Genomic DNA, 15121 nt, shown 5'->3' with positions numbered 1-15121 from the left:
TAACAGCGGGCTTCCATTCTTTAGAATGGGCCCCTATGTGCTCTGCAGGAGTAGCGCCAACAGTTTGGCGCTACTCCTGCAGAGTATATCAATAGAGTCATTAAAAATGACTCTATTGCCCCCTACCCTGCGCCACAGTGCGCCGTATTTTAAATACGGCGCACACATGATGGTGGTAGGGGGGTGGTAAAGGGCGCAGGGAAAGTGGCGCTGTGCTCAATGTAGTGCCACTTTCCATAAATTTGCCCCTGAGTGCTGACCTATACATTAATATGTTCTCACGCACAGATGCACAGGCCTCTGCATTGCTTTTTGGCATTTTATGAAGACCTAATTGGTCCTGACAAGGCCTTGAGGACAAATTGCTTCATTGGATCATTGCAAACCATTTTCCAACGTATGATCGGATGAGGCTGTTGCATTACATTACATTGGTTGGAGGTGGAATAAAGGGATTATTTTATATGACCCACTGGCGGTTATTCAGATCGCCTATCCCTCTCTCCCTCACCCGCCCAAATTCATTCAAAAGTTCTTAGAAGATGTGGCTGAAGGAGGCCTAGTATGCAAGGGTTGTGAAGAGTCTAAATACACATGCCATGTGCCCTTTGAAGGGCACCATCAGCTCTTTCTGAAGACCTGACTTGAAAAGGTCATCGGCTTATGTCTCGGGTTTTCACGCTTTTGATGTTTAAGTGGCTGTCACTCTCGTCCCTCTATAGGATTTTCTCCTGGATTGAGAGTCGGGCGCAGCGGTAGTTCTGTTCTCGTCTATTGTTGGCTGCTTTTTAATAAAGAAATCAAACTCGCTCTGCTGATTTCCCATTAGGGCGAAGGACGTGTATTTTTGTGGGGCGAGCTGCCGAATCAGAACTAATAGCAAGTGTAATGCCATCAGCCTTGAAAATATCACTGCTAATAAGTTTCAGCGGCGCTGACATTATGCACATGGCGTCGCAGAGCACAAGCATACGCGCCAATATAGGGACCTCACACCAGGCAGCTGGAGAGTAAAGCTTTTAGATGCCGGTACCCTCTTCCACAAGATGGACAGGCTACCCACTGCATCTGCAAGTGAATACTGTGGTGCAAGTTCATTTAAATGCACGGTTTTCCAGTTCCGAAGAGATAGCGACGACCAGCGCCGGGTCTAAGCAGGCCTTATTCCGACTGCCTTTAGTACGTGGCAGGTTTCGAGAGCTAATGCCATGCAGGAGGACGAACACGAACTGATAGTTTCAAGTGGGTTTTGGTGTATGTGTCAGGAGAGAAGTGTGAAAGCTGCCTCTGTATTCTTATTCACTTCGTTAGTCCAGTCGTTACTGGTGAGGATCGCCTGCTTCCCCTACACATGTACTCTGCTGCCAATCATCCCTCCGTCATGCAAAGGAAAGCTTCTTCCCTGACCTCCCAGTAAGGCATTTATGAAGACCACCAATCCCAGTCCTCTTTTGTTAGCCCCGCGGTGGCACGGCTGTGTTGCTTGAGAACTTTCTGGCCCATATTTATACTTTTTTAGCGCCGCATTTGCGTCGTTTTTTGACGCAAAATCGGCGCAAACTTTCAAAATACAATTATTTTGTAAGTTTGCGCCGATTTTGCGTCTGTGTTTCTTTCATGTTTTAATTTTAAGGTTAACTTGTGTGGGGCATGGATTAAATTGAACACTGAATTTACACATTGAGTGCCTCATGTACAAAAATCTGTGATTGCGATTTCCTAATTGAGTTTCTTACCGAATCGCAATTAGGAAATTTCAATTCGTGATGTAAGAAAAGTTAGCACCAGATGTACAAAGCATTTATGCGGTTGGGAACGGCCCGATTCGCAGATTCGGGCCGTTTGCGACCACAAAAATTATTTTTCAAATGTCCAGAAACACACATTTTGATTCGGTAACATATTACCGAATGGCGATTTGTGTTAGCGACTCAGTATTTTGGAAGGGGCGTGTTTGAGGCATCCCTTCCAAATACTGCATAGGTATGATATGTATTACTGTTTTGCAGTATCTGCCGTTGGCTGACTAATACAGTGGAGATTGTAATGGTTAGAGGAGGCGCATTGAGGCTGGTCCTTCTTAAACGATGATGAGAGAAGGGATAGGAGCAAGTTTAGGAGCTCAGTCCCTGCTCTTGTAGGTCACTGCCTGGCTGTGGGTTCAGAAGTGAATGACGCAGTGGTGGCTACGGTGAAGAGGATGAAGAGGCAGTGAGGTGTACTCAACAGGGTCATGATTTGGGCTCCTTTTCTTGTAGTCCTGAAATGCTGCAATCTTTCAAATAAGGGTAAATATTTATGTTCCCTGGGACAAGACGGAGGCCATCCTTGAACATCTAAGATAAAATCTGTCTGTTCCTCTTAGGAAGCTGAGAGAGGACTCATCTAGTGATCTTCTTTAGCAGTTTACAAGATGTTGTGTTTTGTGCTGCCTCTACTTGAAAAGATTAATGTTCTGATCTTTTGAGAATGGCAGGATTTGGATAATCTGTTCCTAGTCCAATGCTGCTCATGCGAGACAGTGTTTCCAAACTCTTCAAAATAGACATAGGCAGTCTACCCTAACAGGTTGGCTGTTAGTGAATCTAGAAGTCTCTATACCTTCAAGTGCTGAGCAGAAGGACTTTGACAGTATCTTGAAAAGACATATCCGGATATTAAATTGGTGCTGAGGGCTGGTACATATACAGTTACTCAGATCATTTTCATAGAAGGCATGCAAGACAGTAAATATGCTATGGATTACAGGAGCAGATTAATTAGCAGGCTTGATTTTTGACCCATGTGCTTCTGTGACAGGCTCTATGCTTCAGCATAGTCTTCTAGTTCTTCCGTGGTGGCCTACAGGCACATGTGCATGAGTGACTGGAGAAAAATGGCGGAGAAAAATTATTTCTTTTAGATGTTCTTTGCTTAGGCATCATATTGTTTGTAACTCAACTGGAACAAATAATGAACAAATAGTGAGAAAGGCATTTAATGAACAGAACCTTGTCCTGCCTTCCTATGTGGCATGTTACCAGGGTTCCACTAACGTTTCTTATCAGTCTTTCAGGAATTTGTGGCAGGCCAAGTATTATTGGAGGCAGACTTTTCAGGCTCGAAGCTCAAGGAGAAAGTCTGGTCCCTTCACAACTTCTACATCTCAAAAGCAGCAGTCATCCTGATAGTTGGGTAGCAATGGAGTTCCCGTACCTTGCAAGGAAATGTGATCATTTGTGTTTCTGTGGGAAGATAAGGCACCTGACAAGTGAATTCTTGATATTGTCAAGAGCAGTTAGGTTACTGTAGTTGTATCCAGGACTCCACACCCAAGTATCCTTGCTACCTCTGTACCAAAATGCAAGGTCAATGCAGTACCCTTTGGGGACAGCATGGGGCCTTTTCTCCTGTAAACGGCATTCATTGTGCTTTTGTGAAAACAAGCCAGGAGTCTATCCTGTCTTGTTTCTTGTGGAGAAGGCCATTGGAGAAGTCCACCTAGTTCTAGTCTCGAAGGGTGCCAATTAGTGAGACAGAACAAGTCACTTCAAGATGGGGTGTTAGCAGATGATTATCTCTGTTGTCCAACTAAGAGACTTTTTGGCATCTCTGGACATATAGGATGCACAAATTTACATCCTGGTCCAAGTGAATATCCAGCGGTTCCTATGGTTTTTAGTTTATGGCCACCACTTGCTATTCCTATTATAGCATTTTTTGCCTCCAACTCACCACCTTACATCTTTACCAAAGTACTGACTAACTTGGTGGGTCAATTTCTGCATCTGTACTTAGAGCATTACGTGATTCTTTCTGCTAAGAAGGATAAACTGGTGCTGAAGAAATTGAGAATTTAAGACATGCTTCAGGCTCACAACTTTCTGATCAAGTGGGAGAAGACAAGTAGGGTCTGATGCACGATGTAGACCTCATCTGACCTTCTTCTGCATAGACCTTGGAATGGTGGCACTTCAGGACCACTCAGCGTGGGGCTCCAAAGACATATTTCCTATATTCTATCCATGGTTGATGCTCCAAGGGGGCATTTTGACAGACCTGGCTATGGTTTTTTGGACAAGTTATTCATAGATCTGGTGGTTTAACATATGCTGTCAGCATGGGGTCCAGAGTCCCAGGATCCCTCAAAATAGTCATATATTCATAGCCACAATTAATGCAACATTTTATAATAAATGCATGTTGGTTCCTAACATTTTCTTCTACCACCAATTCTGCAAAGTATTGTATCTTCCTTCTTAACATGCCAAAACTTATTCTGCTTTATGTAAACTACTCCAACTTACTGCTCTTATTCTTTTCACATTGCATTAGGAAAATCCCTATCAAAATCTGTTAAGAACTCATCCAAAATCCACAGGTTTTGTTTAGTGCCCACAGAGTTACATGTGAAAATTAACTTATGCTGTAGCACCACCCCATCTTTGACTAGTTCAATAGAGTTTTACTTCAGGTATTATTTTAGCTGCAACGTTTAGCTGTCTTGTTAGTGATTGTAGCTTTTTGTGTCTGTCACTGTTTTGGGCAATAAGCAGCATTTCAAAGCTGCCCTTAAACTATGGCAGTCTAGACTCCTAGGCGGTCATGTAAGCGTCAATGATTATGAACTAGTACTGTAGATATTTTACTTTTTCAGCTCAACATACATGTGTGTGTGCTGAGTGTTTCAAATGGCACAGAGTATGATGTAAAGTGGGTCTTTGTGGTATGTTGGCTCACACCTAATGCACCATGCATTACTGAGCATGACTAAGGTCAGCTCACTGCACTGTAGCAAATTGATAATAGTGGCATTAATACATTATAGTGATAGGGCAGACCTGTTTTTCAATAATCTCTAGCACATAATCTAGGAATGCACTGATTAGGCGTGCGTGCAGTATTCTCAAATGACTCCTAAAGTGTACATGCGCACAACAGTTAATTTCACATTTCCTGCTTTCTGGTTATTCACTCAGTCTTAAGTTCATTCTATAGACCTTAGTCTGTGACTAAGGCCCTCATTATGAACACGGCGGTAAACACTGCAACGCCGGCAGTGGCGGTAACAACCGCCAACAGACGTGCGATCTGAACGCCAAATAATGAACCAACTAAAACACAGACACCCTGAAAACCACTCACCGCCAGCAGAGGAGTGCAGACACCGACGGCAGAGCCTGCCCACAGGCCGTCGGAAAGGTCCTACCTGCCCATCAAATAATGAACCACTAGACCGTCGTCAGTTCCGGGGCGGGAACCACCGCCACGCAAAGCCAAGCGGAAACAAACCAGATTTAAGGAAACACTCACCGGAGGCTCACACAACACACCGAAGCAGACATGGATAGAGAGTTGCAGATCATGGCAGCCCAGCTCCTTGCCATATACCTCCACGACCGAGACCGCCGACGAAGACGATGACGGTAAGTACCGCAACCTACTAAACAAGGGAAGAAAGGGCACAGTTACATACCCACCCACTCCACCCAACCTGCAACACTCCCACAACCCTTCACAGCAGCACAAGCCATACACCCCACAGCAAGAGGTACTTACCCGACACAAGGCAAATCCAACCTGCCCAAAGTACATACATGTGCCCAACACCCCTTAACAATGAAACGAGAGACCACAGTTCCAGAGTGTGCCACTAACAACACAGGCCACACAATAACCTTTATTATGCTCACTGAGCAACAGAAGTGCTTAGAAGGCCAATGGCCAGTCCATCGTGAAATAAGTCCAATGGGTCACAATGGCCCCAACTTGACTCCCACAAGTGCTACGGTACCCTACTTGATAGAGGCAACAATGGGGCATCCAGGCACCTCAGGGAACAGGGGCATGGGGTGGTGGGGGTGGGTATTTACGACGGGGGCTTAGACTTTCGTGTGGCTGGTGGAGGGAGTTTGGTTTTCCCCTTGGAAGGTGGGGGAGTGGGCTTGGACCGGGGGGTGGCAGATGGACCTGGTTCAGCACGGGGCTTCTTCCTCTCTGGGGAAGGGGCACGGGAATGGGAAGGGCAGACAGGGGCGGGCTGTGACGTGGGAGGAGTGGACAGGGCAAGGAGGTGAGCACGTTTAGGGATGAGACGGGGTGGGCCAGTGGGTTGGAATAGGTCAACACGGGAGAGGAAAAGTTTCTTAGATGCAATTGGATTGGACTAGGAGGAAGGCATGGGAGTGGAGGTAGAGGGAGTGGTCGTGACAGGTGTAGGAGTGCGTGATGAGGGTGCAGGTGACTGGACAGTATGTTGAGGTGTAGTGGATGTGTGATGGGTGTGTGCTTTGGTGCGTTTGAGTGTCTTGGGAGGAGGGGGGTTGGACACAGTGGGACAAGACAGGCTGCCAGTGTAAATGGATGTTGTCTGGGTGTCTGCTCGTCTGGTGAGTGTGCTGCATGTGCCAACTAAAGTCGTTGTGGTGAGTGCAGGTGTGGTGTCTGGGGTGCATGAATGGATGTGTGCTATTGTGGTGGCAGCAGAAACACGGTCAGCAACATTGAATGAGGGTGCAGTGACTGTGGGTATGTGTGTAGAGGGGACAGACAGGGAGGTGGAAGAGGTGGGCACACTGGGGGAAGTGGATGTTGGTGTGTGGGCATGTGTATATTGGCTGTGTGTATGGTTGTGGTGGGAGGTGTGGTGCTTGTGTTTTGAAGTGTGCTTCTTGTGTGTTGAGGTGTGTGCCTGCGTGTCAGAATGTGTGCTTTGGACAGGTGAAGAGAATGGGGTGCTGGAAGGGGTAGAGGTGGTTGGAGGGGGGACGGAATGACCAGGGACACTAGCTGCCATCCAAGAGGAGGCCAGAGCCTGAAAAGATCTCTGTAGGCCTGATAAGGCACTGTGAATGCCATCCAGATAGGCATTGGTCTGCTGCACCTCTGATGCTAGCCCCTGGATGGCATTGACGATGGTTGTCTGCCCTACAGAGATGGTTCTCAGGAGGTCAATAGCCTCCTCCGTGAGGGCAGTAGGGCTGACTGGGGCAGGGGAGGAGGTGCCTGGGGCGAAGGAGACGCCCACCCTTCTGGGTGAGCGGGCACGGGCAACTCAGTGGGGACCAAATGCGAGGACGGTGATGGTATGGGGGAGGTGGAAGATGAAACAGTAGGGGTGGGCCCACTAGGCTCCGCCACTGCCAGGAAGCTCCCATCAGAGGAGGTATCAGAGCCACTACCTCCAGTGGTAGTTGCCTCCCCCATGGTACTCCCTTGCCCTCCAACCCACTGGTCCCCTTGGTGTCGGACGACTCTGCCTTCGAGGATCCGTGGGCCGCTGCATCCCCACTCGCTGGTGCCCCAGCCCCCTCACCCGATGAGGCTGATGTACTCAGACAACACAAAAGAACACGGATGGGTAGACAAAACAGGAGAGACACTTGTAAATAGCTGAATGGAGGTATATTAGTGGGTCACACATACACCCACCCAGAAAACCTTCCACCAGGCAGCACCCACCGCTATACACATGGGTATGCCCCTGACCAGTTCCCAGAACACTGATCTGCAGCCATTCCCCAACTAACTTAAGGACCTGACATACTGCAGACTTGACCCAAACACCCATACTCCCCACAGGGGCCATTATGTAGATGGACATCAGTCAGAGTCCCTGCCACTAGACAGCCTAAATACAAATGTACACACACACACATCCATCAGGGGGCCAAAACATGATATATGTACTCACTCCCTTGTGACTGCTGTGCAGCCTTCAAGCGCCCATCCAGGTCCGGGTACGTCACCACCAGGATGCGTTGCATAAGGGAGGGGTCAGTGCCCAACGGGCACCCCTTTCTCGTTGGGAGGACTTTCCCAGCTGGGCCTCGCAGATCTTCCTAGCCCAGCGCCACAGACCCTCCCACCTCTTCCTGCAGTGGGTGCTCGGCCTGTTGTAGACCCCCAGGGTCCGCACTTCCTTGGAGATGGCATGCCTAAGTGCCCTCTTCTGGTGGGCGCTGACCTATATGGGACACGAAGAAAAATAACACTGAGGTCAGACATTGTACAATCATATACAGCTGGCTATACGTCCACTATGGGACAGACATTTCAAACAGCCTAACAGCACACACACAAAGCATGTCAGGAACCCTGGACCATACAGTGTCACAGGTGCACACATGTATGCAGCCAACACCCACCACTACACACATCCATGCCCCCCAATCCTCCTGCTCACCTGTACCTCTGGGTGTCCGTAGAGCTTGGCGTACAGGGGTAGGACCCCGTCCACGAGCTCCTCCAATTCCTCGTTGGTGAAGGCCAGGGCCCTTTCCCCTGAAACACGTGCCATTTCCATGACCAGAGGCTGAACACAGCAGTACACTCAGTGGAGTACCTGCATGCACGAGATCAGGGAGTCAAGTGAAGTTGGGGTGACGAGTTTGCCTACGCACCGCTGCGGTGTGCACCGTCACCACCGGCAGCGATCATGATATGCTAAGATTGCCCAGTGACAACCACATTAACCAATGAATTTGCGCATGCGGTAAACACCGCCTTACGCTATTACGTCAACCGCTAGCGGTATGAGGTCACTTCCACCACAACACTTACAAGTGTGGATTACAAGGGGCAGACATTTTGGCCTTAACTATGCAGTTATAAAACCCTCATCTGCACAATGCAGGCCCTATTGTCCCATAAACACCCATAGACATGTAACATTATACATTACCTCACCTGACCAGTCCTGATATATCATTCTGGTCATGTTGCTGTTATATCACACACACTAAGCATTAGTGTTGTCTACAATCATGCCAGCTGTGCTGAATGAAATACTATGTGTCGATGGCACCCACATAGCTATCATCCCCCCAAGAGTCAGTGAACAGGTGTACAGAAATAGGAAGAACTTTCATTCCATGAACATTCAATTGGTGTGTACTGCAGACCAGTACAACTCACATGTGAATGCCATGTTCCCTGGATCAGTCCATGATTCCTTTGTGCTGAGGAACAATAGTGTGCCACACAAGATGGAAAAATACAAGAGGACAGAGGGTGGATCATAGGTAGGTGTTTCTGACACTTATTGCCACATAGCAGACAGCCAGACAGGTCTGCCTCTGAGGGTTGTCAATGACAGTCCTGTTTTGAACCTTATTCTAGGTGATTCTGGCTATCCCAACTTGCGTTGGCTCCTGACACCAGTGAGGGATCCTGGAACAGATGCAGAGAGGAATTACAATGAGGCCCATAGCCGTACTAGGAGGGTGATAGAGCGCACAATAGGTCTCCTGAAGGCTAGATTTCGTTGTCTACATATCTCTGGCGGTTCCCTGGCCTATGGGCCTGAAAAGGTGTGTAGAATAGTGGTGGTCTGCTGCATGCTCCACAACGTGGCTTTGACAAATTCTGTCCACCTCTTGGAGAAGGAGGGTGCTGTATATCCAGACCAGCTTCCTGATAGAGGGGATGAGAGTGATGGTGATGATAAGGAGGCGGAAGATGTCCAGACCAGGAACCAACTGATGCAACTCTACTTCCAGTAACTTTGTGGGACAATTGGATGAGATTGCTGTCTGTGCATCATACTGTCAGTGTGCCTTATCATCTATGGGGGTGTTGGGTCAATACTCATTGCCACTGTGACCCGGTCTGCATAGAACAAATTACAATATAGTATAACATTTCAACACATCTTTAGGCATAACAACACGTAAGGCGTGTGGTGCATTTGTTTCAACTTAATGACAGGGGACATTGTAACAAGTGAAAAGGTGTATTATTTGGTGCAGGGATAACATTGTGCAGATTACAGTCATAGGAGTGGCCTACTGGTGGTTGAACAATATGGCAACATGGTTGCAGCAATGTTGGCAGTAGTGGTAGGTCCATCAATGTTTACAAGAGTTTGTTGTTGTTTTCACATGGTTTGGTGGTTGATTCAGTGGGACACTTGGAGGACAGTTCTTGCCAGAGTCACTTCTTTGAGCTGCCATTGTTTTTGGCAGGTGTTCCTGTGCCATATCTGGTCCTGAGGGTCCATTTGGGTGTCTGGTATTGGCCAGTACAGGTTGAGATGGGTGTCCCCTGTGTGTCCTGAGAAGGTGGGTCGTGTGCAGTTGCTGCTGATGCTGTTGTTGTCTAGTCTGTATCCTGGCCTGTAGTAGGGGCTTCCTGGTCTGTGTGGGCCTCAGGCTGTTTTGGGACAAGGTGCAGCAGCGCACCTGCTATGCTGGCCATTGTGGCATTGTGCAGTTTCCACTGCTCCATGGGCTCTTATTGGTGTGCTAGCTGCATCCTTTGACTCTGCTCCAGGGTGGATACTATCTGGGCCAATCTGTCCTTGGTATGGTGATATGCTCCCAGGACCGCAGAGATCAGATCATGGACTGCAGCATCCATCCTGTGTTCTCCCCCCTGGGCCACTGATGCACTCCCACTGGGCCTAGCCCCCTGTGCCTGTGTCCCCTGCACAGGTCTGGGCGTACTGCTTGTACTGGGGCCATAGTCTTCCTGCCTGTTGGTAGGGGGTGACTGTGGCCTCTGTACTTGTATTCTACCAGTCTGTGGCCTGGATACACAAGTTTGGGGATGGTTGGCCACAGCTGATGTTGTTGGCTGGGTGGTAGGGGTGTCAGTGGTCTCCTGGGTGGGGCTGCTGGATGGTGACAGTCCAGGACTGTGTGAGGGGCCAGGGTGATCATCAGTGTCCAGGGTTCCATCCCCAGTGTCCTGGGAGGTGCCTCTGTCTCCCTGTGGGCCACTGCCACTCCTTGTCCTGTCTGTCAGGGTGGCATGGGTGGTGGTGCTTGTTGGGAGGAATGGACATGTCTGTTACAGTAGCAGGATCAGATGGGGTGCACAGGACTGGGCATGTTTGTGCAGGTTTCACACTTTGGGGCCATGCAGGTTGCTTTTGTGAGGTTAGCATTGCTTTTTTGCTTAGGATGTGGAGGTACATTGTGGGTGCTGTAGGCCATTGTGATTCCTTGCAGGGGTGGGTGGCTGTGCACAGGGGGAGGGATGTGGGCCTGTTAGTGGGTTTGTGGGCATGCAGGGGGACTGGATGTAGTGATTGTGGCCTGGGAGGGGTAGTGGTCCTGGTGGTAGTTGGAGGGGTGAGGTGGTGCATGCATTCCAGGTGTGATGGATATGGGGTAATTGTAGATGATTTACCCGAGTCCATTCCTCCAGTGAGTCCTTCAGGGTGCAGGATGGCCAGTACCTTTTCCTCCAAGTCAGTGTAGTCGGGTGGTGTTAGTGGAGGTCCTCCCCCAGTCTTCTGGACTGCAATGTGGTGTCTGGAAGCCATGGACCTGATCTTCCCACGCAGGTCGTTCCATCTTCTGCGGATGTCCCTGGTGCGTGGATGGTGTCCCACTGCATTGACCCTGTTGACTATCTGCTGCCATAGCTCAATCTTCCTGGCGATGGTTGTGTGCTGGACCTGTCCCCCGAATAATTGTGGCACCACCTTCAGGATCTCGTCCACCATGGTCCTTAGCTCCCTTTCTGTGAAGCATGGGTGCCATGGTGAGTGTTGTGAATGGTGTCTTTTGTGGATCTAGGTGAGGGTGCTCTTGTGTGGTTGGGTGTATGTATTGAGGATTGTGGCGTTCGGTGTCTGCTTCTGGAGTTCTCTGTATTGGTTGGCCTAATTTTATTGCAAAGGATTGTGGGGTGTGTCTGTGTGTGTTTTATAGTGTTGTGGATGTGTGTCAGGTGTGTGGATTTCAAACTTACCAATGTATGCATTTCTTACTGTTGGGTCCACTTGCCGCCAGTGGTGGTCTGTACTGCCAATGGTCGTTCAGCTTCCACTAACCGCTGCTGTGACTTGTGCTTCATTACTTGGAGGGTGGGGTGTTTGTGTGCTCGGCGGTGGTGGAGTGGGAGGTCAAGCATTTCCGCCGACAAGGTCCTGGCGGTGACTGATGGCAGGGAGACTTTTTGGCGGTTTCTGATTTTTGCATCATTATATGGCGGGTTTCTTTTGTTTTTCTTTGAAAATCTTGGCCTCATGTCTCATTCAACAGCTCTCATTTCAGCAGTTGTAGCCTCCATAGACCAGTTGCAGATAGGACACTGGTAGGAACGGAGCAGGCCCTGGGCCCCCACTTTTGGCATTGTTGGAGTATTCCAACTCTAATGTTAGCAGCAGCAACGCCAGCCTCTCAGTCATATTAGATTGCTGATCACACACTATGCTTGATATTTGCAAATGCCATGATGCAATTCACAACCAGAACTGTCAGCTGGACCTACTCAACACATGGGTGGCTCCTGGCTTTGCTCCCTTGCAGTTGCTCACTGTCTCTGGCCATTCCCTATGTCAGAAAGATGCTCAACCATTCCCCATGGACATATTGTACTCCTACAAGGCCAAGCACATGCCTCCCCACTCTCAGCACACAAGTAGGCTTCTAGGCTATTCACAATTCCTCAGCTTCTCCAGCAGAAAGTGCAGACCTCAAGGGATGCCCCGCCCCACTCATGGGACACTGGCTCTCATGCAGACACCAGCCCTGGTCACACAGCCGTCCATTAGGTACTCCTCAAATCACCTTCCTTGGTCATGGAAAACGTGCAACTGGAACAAAGTGGGGTGTTCTGGATCTCACTTATATACATATTTTTCAGACAAGGGATGTGGATCCACAGACTAATGTTTCAGAACCAGTTTGGGTTTATTTTTTTTCTAAAATCTTTTTCTGGCTTTTCCCCTGACACAGCTTTCGTCAAAGTGTAGCAGTGATATTGGCTACAATTAATGATAAAAGCACCATGAAGTGTGAAATCTGTGTACCTGAATGTTATCAGCATTCCTGCAGCAGTAATCAGGGACAGAAAAAGGAGCGCCCTGCTTAGAAAGTTCCACATATTGAACAACGGAAACTGTAGTCCACCCTCACCCCTGCTATCCCCCAAATGGCAATGCTCAGGATGAAATAATCAGCAGCCCATTGCTAACAAGGTTTTTATTGAATGTCTAAGGGAATCCCTGACTCCATCCTCCTTCACTTCAGTCTAAGGGTTCCACCCTGCAGCAACAGGAATTCAGTTAATACACTTCCATTGTTTAGGGAAGCTATATTCACAATCCATTGAGTGCCATGGGAAACCAAGTGCCATCCAAAACGAAAAGCACTGGTCCCAGGGCTCAGATTCTCATGACACACAGAATCCTAACACCACACGTGCTACACAGTCACAGCATACACGCACACACACACACACTCGACACACACATAGAATGTCAGTGGAAGGTTCTAAGGTTAACATAACAGCTGAAAATTATATGACAGGAGTCAGTAGACTGCCACTCCCTAACACAGAGAATAAAGTCTGGTTACACTAACAATTTTCAGAAACTTCAGTATGCTACCACCAAAACTTTGTGATTCTCCCAGTGCTTCAACAGAAGTTCTATGCTTGTTATGTTGATACGTTTTGTGAGCCCCTCAATGTCACAGAACAAGTATCTGGAGCTCGCATTTACAAGGACTGACCTAGGTCACTGTGCACATACTAGGTTAGCACAATGCCAGGCTCAACATAAAAATAAGGATACCAGTTTCTTAAGCATCTGGACACTCAAGGCAGAGCCATGTGCCTATTCACCATGCAGCCGACATCCAGGTTAAAACACAGTCCCAGAGATGACTCTTGAAATGCATAAACTCTGTTTACAAATTAGTATAAAGATGGTGTGGAAACATTCAGTCAATATGCCAAAATGTATCTGCCAAAATCCAGGACCCAACCAGCAGTAACTGAGAGACCATTCTGGGCTCAAGTGTTGAACTCCCTTTGGCTGATTGGGGGTAGGAAACCTGGTGAGTCATACAACTGTCTGCCTTACTTAACTGTGCCCTCTTTCACCATTACACAGAAGGAGGTCCCAGCCCCAAATCCTGTCATTTTTCATTTTCAGATTGAGGATAGCCACTTTTTAGTTATACAGTAGAAAACATGGAAAACATAAGCAAAAATGTAGCTTGACACTCACGATCACACAAAAAGCAAAGAAGACCTGAATGTTGCTTTGTTCTGCAAAGGATTGTTTATGTTTGTGTTTGTGTGTTTGGTTCTTCACAATGGATCCTCATGTTCATATGTGAATTTGTGTATGATTGCTTAATGTATTCCTTGTAACTTAAAGCAGTAGCAATCATAATATGTGCAAATTCAATGTCCAAAGGCAATTATCAGTTACCCCCTTTTTTTCTTTACTCCTAACTATAGGATGAAAATGATAACCCTCCAACTTTCAGCAGACCGTCCTACATCATCACAGTCATGGAAGACATCATGGCAGGTGCAGTGATATTTTTTCATTATGATTGCCTTGCTTTCACTCTCTTTGCATACAAGAAAGCAGTACCTGTTTGACATTCCCACTGTAGTATGGCAGTTACACCAACTCATGAGTAAAAGTCTAAGGTGCTCGCCTTTTCTCCATCTTCCCTTTGGCCCTAGCCCTTAAAATGGAGCATGTGGTTCACTTTTTACACGCTGGTCTGCTCTCGGCTGCCATTTCTTTCAAAGCGCTTAGTCTGACGGAGAGCAGAGATTTGTAGAACAATGTGGGGTCTAATGCTTTGAAAACCTACCACTCTACCTGCCATAGTAAAGAAGCAGTGGGGAGTCACAGAAGGTATTGGGCAGCTGTATGATTTTGAGAATCCAAGGTACATGTTGCACCCTTTATTTTCCCTTCATAACCAACTTCTTCTTCTTCCTGCTGCCTGTACTGACAAATTGTCACAAAAGATGGAACCATGGGTGGTGAGCAACAAGTGGGAATTGTATGCATAGGAAGGCTTATGGGTAATATACAATTGAGGATGGCTAACCCTCTGAATGTAGACTTCATTTCTCTACATTGCAGGAAGTCAAAGTGAGAAAAAATACACCCTGAATTTGAAAGTATTGACAAGCCTTTACAATCTAAGTGATTGCACCATGTTGTGGCTTCTAAACCCATCAATGTGATTTCAGTGAAAACAAGCAGTGAAAGCTAATTTACTAATGTAGCAGCTATGCCAAATCACTGACAATAAAATAGTGGCCTTAAGAGGGAGGCATGATTCAAGTGGCGGTCACATGAACTTGAAAGGGTATCTCTAGGTACGCAGTTAAGAATATAGACGTGTGCCCTCTGGCATTAGAAGATGTACTTGTG

General features: G+C 47.7%; 1 protein-coding gene across 1 annotated transcript in view; it reads left to right on the top strand.

Moving 5' to 3' along the window:
• LOC138301758 (cadherin-23-like) overlaps window positions 1-15121 on the top strand; it is a 1629754-nt gene that overhangs the window by 1265214 nt on the left and 349419 nt on the right. The window contains exon 17 of the mRNA XM_069242267.1: window positions 14182-14254. Coding sequence (XP_069098368.1) covers window positions 14182-14254 — 73 coding nt within the window. The remainder of the gene's footprint in view (window positions 1-14181; window positions 14255-15121) is intronic.

Source organism: Pleurodeles waltl, chromosome 6, assembly GCF_031143425.1.
Source record: "Pleurodeles waltl isolate 20211129_DDA chromosome 6, aPleWal1.hap1.20221129, whole genome shotgun sequence".
Lineage (NCBI taxonomy): Eukaryota > Metazoa > Chordata > Amphibia > Caudata > Salamandridae > Pleurodeles > Pleurodeles waltl.
The sequence above is the reverse complement of the archived record's forward strand: the minus strand, read 5'-3'. Positions and strand labels throughout refer to the sequence as shown.